The sequence below is a fragment of the Coregonus lavaretus genome, assembly GCF_964263955.1.
Source record: "Coregonus lavaretus genome assembly, chromosome: 4".
Classification (NCBI taxonomy): domain Eukaryota; kingdom Metazoa; phylum Chordata; class Actinopteri; order Salmoniformes; family Salmonidae; genus Coregonus; species Coregonus lavaretus.
In genome coordinates, this window is record NC_139991.1 from 27628629 (window position 1) to 27637152 (window position 8524).

The 8524-nt window shown below is 43.0% G+C and overlaps 1 protein-coding gene across 1 annotated transcript; it reads left to right on the forward strand.

The window, feature by feature from the left end:
* The first annotated feature begins 4259 nt into the window (after positions 1 to 4259).
* LOC311127699 (growth arrest-specific protein 1-like) lies at positions 4260 to 6398 on the forward strand. The gene has a single exon (XM_084159568.1). It carries the CDS (start codon positions 4600 to 4602, stop codon positions 5395 to 5397), a length of 798 nt encoding a protein of 265 aa, XP_084015694.1. The 5' UTR covers positions 4260 to 4599; the 3' UTR covers positions 5398 to 6398.
* Positions 6399 to 8524: the final 2126 nt, after the last annotated feature.

The window sequence follows — 8524 nt, forward strand, 5'->3', positions numbered from 1 at the left end:
ATTGATTAATTCAAATGTTCTGATTTTACAAAGACACCCTTATACTAATGCCATCAATTTTTTTAAAGGAGGAAATTGAAATCAGCCAGATAGAAATCTTTTTTTATTGCCGTTTCCATTAGCAACGAAGGGGAGAGCTTAAATAAAAGCAGGGAAGAAAAACATTTGGCAACTTTTTCATATTGGCCCTCTTCCCCCTCTCCCCCTCTCCCTACCTTCCACTCGCTCTCTCCCCCTCCCCCTCTCTATCTCTCTCACCCCCCTCTCTCTCTCTCTCTCACCCTCCCCCTTTCTCTCTCTCTCTCCCTCTCTCTCTCTCCCTCTCTCTCTCTCTCTCTCTCTCCCCCTCTCTCTCTCTCTCTCCCTCATCCTCCTCTCTCTCTCTCCCTCTCTCTCCAGGGTTGGAAGAACTTGAATGCAGAGCTCAGGGATTCTGGCACGGCGGCTTGTATGTAATGACTTCTGACAGCAGTGGAGACACAGTGAAGAGCATGTCTGTCTTTGCATGAGTATTTCTGCATCTATTCTTGAGAACCACATTCCAATTCTGGAATCGTTATTATACACGAGTCGCCACGAGCAACCGCATGTACAGAACGCTGAACTAACAGGACAAAAACGCCTTCCAAACAAATATGGAAGGATAGGATAGTCAGTCAGTGAACTTTTAACAGTTGAAGGAGAAACCTGGGATACATAATGTTCACAAGGGATACATATATTATCACACATTATCCTCAATCTCTAATGTTTTTCCAAAGAAACGAGCAGAAAATATAGTAAGGTATAAATATGAAGGATAGTGAACTTTTAACAGTTGAAGGAAGAAACCTGGGATACATTATCTTGAAACTACATTATCCTCAATATCCTAGGGTTTCTCCCAATGAAACAGTCTGAAAATAGAGTAAGGTATAAGAGTAAAGAATGTCAGACAGTAAAATATTGGAGTTAGTAATTGAGGGGTCCATAGAGGGGGGAAAGCAGCTGCCTGCTCTATCACACACACAGACACACTGGCTTAAGTGAATCCGGGCCTTGTTCGTGCCTGGCCTCAGTCCAACGCTGATGGGATTTCTGCTATGTGTTATGCTCTCTTCCCGTAAAAGTGAAACGCGTTCAGGAACACTGCATGTGAAGACTTCTTACTTTAGTGTTTTTAGAAAATTCAACTCATTCAAGGAAGATAGTGTATGACTGCAATGTAATATTTCAGTAATGTGGAAAATGTAGCCATTTGGGAGTGAATCATTGGAAATCACAAAGGCTGCGTTTGAAATGGCACTTATTCTCTTACATAGTGCACTACATTTAACCAGAGGCCACGTAGAAGAAAGTGATTGATTCAGAGGTGGTGTGAAACATGTATAACACTCATATTGAAGTGTGTATAAACATGTGCATTCATTTGGATCCATCCATCTGTTTTGCTTGAACAGACCAGCTCATATTAAACTGCAGCATACAATGGGGTCCCTCCCAGCATGCTATAGCCTTGTGCCTTTGATCAGCAGGATGGGGGGAAGCCACACAAGACCTCAAACAGCCAAAACAACACTTTCACACCAACTGGGAATATGTAGAGTATAACATGACTGCTGTGTTTTAAGGCATGCAGCTTTAGATTAGAGGAGAGAATGATTGGTTTGAGAAAAAAGTGATATGGTATGTCGTTGTAGCTATTTTCTAAAATAGAAAACAAATTGAATCATCTCATTGAAGTGTACAAAACCGTACCTCTCATCCTCACTCCTACAAACAACAACAATATACTAACATGCAGTAAAATCGTTCTCTGCTAATATGGCATGACGTCACCCTCTTGGAGGGTATAGTGGACACCCTTGAGTGATTCGCCAGTTGGAGGATGTCACGTTTTTCAGATGACCTCGTCTTTGATGTGGCTGTAAGATGACTCTCCTGCAGGCCTGTTGCTCTGGTATGCCAGCTGGTGTGGCTTGGGCTGCTAGGGTGATATGGCGGTAATTTATAGAAGATAAAGGGAAAGAGAGACAGGGAGAGAGAGAGGAGAGAGGGAGACAGAGAGGGAGAGAGGGGAGACAGAGAGGGAGAGAGGGGAGACAGGGGGGGTGAGAGGGAGACAGAGAGGGATAGAGGGGAGACAGAGAGGGATAGAGGGGAGACAGAGAGGGAGGGAGAGAGAGGGAGAAAGAGACAGAGAGGGAGAGAGAGAGACAGAGAGGGAGAGAGGGGAGAGGGAGACAGAGATGGAGGGAGGGGAGACAGAGAGGGAGAGAGGGGAGACAGAGAGGGAGGGAGAGAGAGGGAGAAAGAGACAGAGAGGGAGAGAGGGGAGAGGGAGACAGAGATGGAGGGAGGGGAGACAGAGAGGGAGAGAGGGGAGACAGAGAGGGAGAGAGGGGAGACAGAGAGGGAGGGAGAGAGAGGGAGAAAGAGACAGAGAGGGAGAGGGAGAGAGAGACAGAGAGGGAGACTGAGAGAGAGGAGGAAGGAGAGAGAGAGTTGAGGGGTCTGAGAGAGGGGGAGAGACTTGAGGAGTCAGGGGTGGGATTTCTTATTCTGCTCTGCCTGTGCACGGCTTGAATACTCTCTAATCTCAGTAATTGGGGTAGAGGGTCCTGGGGTCTCCAGACAGCTGCCAGATCTTTGTGGTCAGATCGGATTGATTTGACAGGGGGTCAGAGGGGCAGGGGTATCACAGTGACTGAGTGGTTCCCTCTGGTTTCTGTCTGGTTCTGTCTGACTGCTGGCCTTCTGGCCTGGCCTCCGGTCTGGACGGAGGGGTGGGGTCCTACAGGTCACAGGGGCACTGAGGCGGCTAGCGACGGCTGAAGGGGACAGAGGAAACACAGACGGCCATACACACACTTTCTTTTTCTTCGGGGACTTGTTCAAATGGTGCCATTTCAGACACAGCCTCTGTGATTTATGATGATTCACTAACACCAATGGATGCATTTAGCCTATCACTCAATTATCACATTTCACTCATACTCAGACACAGTGGCTCTGGGTTTGACCACTCACTCAGTCACTCACTGGCAGCATGTTTGTTTATGTGCTTTGATACTGTGCTCCCGTTGATCATTTTCACTCTCCCTGGCCTGTACAGTCTTTTGATGAACCATCAACAACTAGGAAATAATGTTATCAAAAAGAAGAGCTATCTTTAGGAGGTGAACAGCTGAGTATATATGAGCAAGATAATTGAGGTGTTTGTTTTATGAAGTGAAAAAAGGTTATACTTCTCTTTTTCACTGCTCTGTTTACAGCGCTAGCTCTTCTCTTTTCTTCACCCTCCTGTCCTCCCTGGCTGTCATGTCTTTATTGGCATGTCCATGTGGTGCCTTGTGGAATTCACGCGTGTGCTGAAACATGGGAAGGCCCTTAAGGCTTGTGTAAATACTCACTTATGTTGCATTGAGGGTGGAAGGGAAGGGGTGAAGAGAAGTAGCATGTGTTATAGCAGCTGTCCTCAGAGGCTGTGTCCCAATTGGCACCCTATTCTGTATGTAGTGCACTATTTCTGACCAGGGCCCATAGTTAGTCAACACGACCACAGCGTTTCTAAAGACGCTGTGCTTCACCACCTTTAGAAGGACTGGTAATTATTCTGTGTGATTAAAGGTCAATATTCACAGTTTTGTTTCACTGGTAGTTGAACTATGGGTTAGGCTACTTGCCTAATGTGATGGATGGCATACTTCTCTTGGACTATCTCTCATGTCTTCTTTCAATATTTATCAGCCTATACAGTATATTCATGTTTCCTATGTTTTTAATGTAATATATAAAGTTTGAATAATGTTTGGGAAATAATTGACAATAGGTAGAATTAGGAGATGAAATAAAGAAAATACTCATAGGTAGTTATAGCAGTTCAGTTCAAAAGTTATATCTATAGTATCCAAATGTATAATCCATTTTCCCCTGCTCATTCATTGGTCACGTTTCAACCTTCACGTCACTGCCCCTGAACCACGTAGAAAATCACAAAAACGAATTTGACCAATAGGGCACGGAGGTTCTAGTCAAGGGATGCGGAGGAACCAGTGGGGGGAACGAGAAAGACACTCAACAGTCGTAACTATTCTATGGGGCGTATCGTTTACTTCGCATTCCTCATTCCTTTACATATTTTTAAAGCTGAAGAAGGCACCGAATGGCATGCTACATGAGTGGATACATCTTAACACTTTACCTGGAACGGAGTTTGCATTTCTGAAAGGTAAAACGACGAAAACGTGTCTCTTCTTTCTGCTTCTTCTTCATTTGTCAGTGCGGCAAAGCAATGGAACGCAGAAGTTGAAGAGTTCTAGTGAAGCCGCTACTGTTGTGAAGACAAGTGGAGAGTTCATTTGTGCCTTTTAACTTTTATTGTGACAGTGTATCAAACTTTGGGGAAAAGTGACAATCTAACAAATTGCAAGCGATGTGCGGTTTTCACACCTTTGGCGTATCACTGCAAATAATTTGCTGAACCTCGTTCATTCTCCACTGGAGCATCCTTAATGCGAGGGAATGGATTTGGATTACTACTTTTTGACACAGATTTAATGTAGATACCGCTACACAAATCCATATGTTGAAATCTTATTTGGATCAGTCTACATCGAAATGGCAAGTTTTGCCGGGTTTATAAAGTGGACTGGGAGATCAACTTTGTATTTATGCTGCGCGTTTGTCCTGTTCGCCTGTCTCTGCATCGGGTCCCCTACTCATGGTCGTCGGCTCATCTGTTGGCAAGCCATCATGAAGTGTCATGGAGAGTCTGAATGCCACTACGCATATGACCAATATCTTTACGCCTGTGCGCCTGTTATCAACAGGGATAGGAAGAAGTGTCCCAGCCACTGCATCTCGTCCCTTATCCAGCTGAATCTAACCGAGACCGGCCCGTCTCTGGAGGACTGTGACTGCGCCTCGGACCCCGTCTGCCAAAGCACCAAACGCGCCATAGAGCCGTGCCTGCCTCGGACAAGCAACATGGGCTGCACGGAAGCCCGGCGGCAATGCGAGAGAGACTCCCAATGCAGCTCGGCAATGCGCGACTATTTGTTTCACTGCCGTAAACTTTTCGGAGGGGAGAGATGTTCGGACGATTGCAGGAGGGTGATTGCCAACATGCGCAATATACCCAAAGCACAACAACTTGATACTTGTGTTTGTGATGGCACAGAGAGGACCATATGCGAGTATGTCAAAGTTAGTATGAAAAACTTTTGCTTTGACTCTATGGACAGATACGCGGGCAGCGGGTTTTCTGATTCAGAGGACGACTCTGAAGATGATTATGATGATATGGAGGATTATATATATGTGGAAAACAATAGTGGTTCATCCAGATCCGCCTGTCATGGTGTTGTTTGGACTGCTGCTGTGGCCACCATTTTGGTTCTAATGAATCTTATCTGATAGTGCAGCCTACCCCAGTTGATTCAGCTGTTGGGAAAGTTGTTCGAGAAAGAGAGGCCTGTGAAATGTTGACACAGACAGAATAGCTCATGAAAGAGTTATAACACCAGCACACCTGCTTTAGCATATACTTTTTGTGTATGAAGGATTTTATGGCCTTTGCTCTGCTGTCTTCTTCATGGAGCTTCTTCCCAACATTCCGTCTGGTCTCTGTCTCACTCTGTCTCTGTGCTGATATGCTATGGGTCAGTAATTTAGGTAAAAACATTTTATATTTCAAATGTATACTTTTTTGGGGTGAATCTAAAAGGTTTATAGAATAATTTCAAGACAGCTGTGCACCTCTAGGCTATGTAATATTTTAACCAAACCTTGAAGAATGTTATAGGCCTATTTCATCAGCTATTGCCTTACCTTGTGTATCATCACAAAATAGCCTACAATTTATGGAAGTTTGACACAACATTTTCTTTCATGTGGATAGACAAGTGACTTAGAAGAGTACGCTGCTATACTGCTGTTTCGAGACAATAATGAAAACAACAGTATTTAAAACATTCTCTTCTTAGTCACTTGGTTGTAATGTGGAGAGACTAATCAAGTTGTCTTATTTTCTTATGAGCTAGACAATAGACATAGACATACATGTCATTAAGATGTCATTTAAATTCTAGTCAGTGGATAATCATCTAGGCAATGCATGTGACGCAAGCACCTGACAATAGTTTGATTGGTTGGTTAGCCTACATTACTAGCCTTAATCATGTCCCACACATTTCGTTAAGCTCAGTATCAATATAAAGTTTTGAAAAAGTTTTAAGGGAGATTATTTTTATATGTCAAAATCTGTAAAGTTAAATTGTACAGTTTATTGTATGATATTGATTTTGTTTCCAGAGATATGTGTTTATTACTGCTAAGAAGAGATTTGCGCTGTATAGAAATGACGTGAAATGCTTCACTGTGACTATTGTATATTCCTTTGTGTCCACAGAGGTGAAAATATAAGTCTTCTTGCTTAAAGTGCTATATGACTCTTGATTATTTTACTCCACTCTTCCTTATATGGCCGTATGGCACTGGGCAGCAGGCTATTTCAGTACTATAGGGAAATATAAAAATATAAGTCTTGCTTTAAAGCGGCAATCAGCTGTTGAGACAATAACGCGTTCTCCTCACCCGTTTCTGTAAAAAGCAGAGGGATGGGGCTGGAGAAATGTAAAGACTCTCAAATTCATAGACAGAGCTATGGATGCAACGACTGACCATCCATGATATCAAAATAATAGTTTTAACCATGTTTTGCTACATCCATTTTTGGACTTATAAATTATGAACCCATTTGATTCTTGAAGAATATAGCATATAAATGCCTCATGAGCTTAGTTCAACTGTCGTACCCCATCAGCACCCACAATATAAGCTTTTTTTACTCCAATGGTTTTAAATAAAGTAAATGTAAACAAACACTATAGCCTCAAAACATAGTTCGAACTATAATTTCGATATCATGGATGGTCAATTTGAGAGTGGTTACATTTCTCCAGCCCCATCCCTTCAGCTTGTTATTGTTTCAACTGGGGATTGCCCCTTTAAAGTGCTATTTGACTCTTGATTGTTTCACTCTTAACTCTACCTTAAGTGGCCATATGAGCACTGGGCAGCAGGCTATTTCAGTATGGTGTCTCTCAAGTCTTTTGACAGCTGTACCAATCCTTTCTACCATCACAAAAACCCCTCATTACGAACCATCAGTTGATCTGAGCTACTGAATGTTGCCTAAATCCAGGAGCAAATAAAGAGGAAAAGAAAAGTTCTTAGTCGGATCGATATACACTTGACCTTGTAAACATCAATGTTTGCTGAAGGCATAAACTGTTAATGCTGAAAGACTGTTTAAACATGAGGAAGAAAGACTCCATCTCCTGGGGATTGCTGCTCAAATGGAGCCAAGAAGGGCCTGGCTAGTTTATTTATCCTCACCCCATGTGTTTGTTAAAAGTCTTCACACAGAGAGGAGACGGGGAAAGGAAAGCTGTGTCCGGATGAATGGAGACTTAAGTAGCCATTACAAATGCACTCTGATTGGACTGCTGTTGCTGTGTGTGGTGTGTGTTAGCTACCGGCTGTTGCTATGTATGTGTAACAAAGTAGAAGTGTTTTTCTTTTTAAACACTTTTGCGTCAACTTTACTATTATTATTTATCACCCTGAACAGAATTTAAATGGCTGGTTATAGACCCAGGTCTACTTGTAGAAGTTGTAGCCTAGCCTAACCCACTACCACCAAGGAAACCATTTTATTTGTGTGGAGATATGCTATCACATTTGTTTTCTCATTTGGCACCACTGAGAGCCAGAAAAAGAGAGAGGGGACATCACCCTCTCCTTCAACACTTGTCACAACAGGGACTTGAGAGCAATGATGGCAGCCATGTTGTTTCTCTCTGGAGGAGGACAAGGGCCCTCCAGCCCAGTGAATGGAGGAGAAGTCGAGTGGCACAACTGTCATGGAAATGTGAAACACACAATGGTGGAGCGGCACAATGTGCAGGCACTTCATTCTCTCTCTTTCTCTCTGACAGCATCTCCTCGGAGAGAGGGGCGGTTGGGGGAGTTGGGGGAGAGACAGAGACTGCAGATAGGGGCTTCTTGGAAGGACTTGAGAAACTTCTGTCAAAGTTGTATCTCTCTTTCTCTGTGTGATGCCTCCATGCTTAACATTAGGTGACGCTCACTTGGCTTTATTTGAAGGTGTGCTTATGAACTGTTTATGAAGATTATTAAATAGTTTGTCAGCTATTAAACGTAATACATTTATAAGGCCTGATGTTTCTGATGTACAGTCATGGCCAAAATTGTTGGCACCCCTGAAATTTTTCCAGAAAATGAAGTATTTCTCACAGAAAAGTATTGAAATTACACATGTTTTGCTATGCACATGTTTATTTCCTTTGTGTGTATTGGAATAACACAAAAAAAAACAGGAAAAAAGCAAATTTGACATAATTTCACACAAAACTAAAAAAATGGGCCGGACAAAGTTATTGGCACCCTTTCAAAATTGTGGATAAATAAGTTTGTTCCAAGCATGTGATGCTCCTTTAAACTCACCTGGGGCAAGTAA

Coding starts and splice junctions, on each gene's coding strand:
- LOC311127699 (XM_084159568.1), top strand. CDS start 4,600: ATGGCAAGTTTTGCCGGGTTTATAAAGTGGACTGGGAGATCAACTTTG.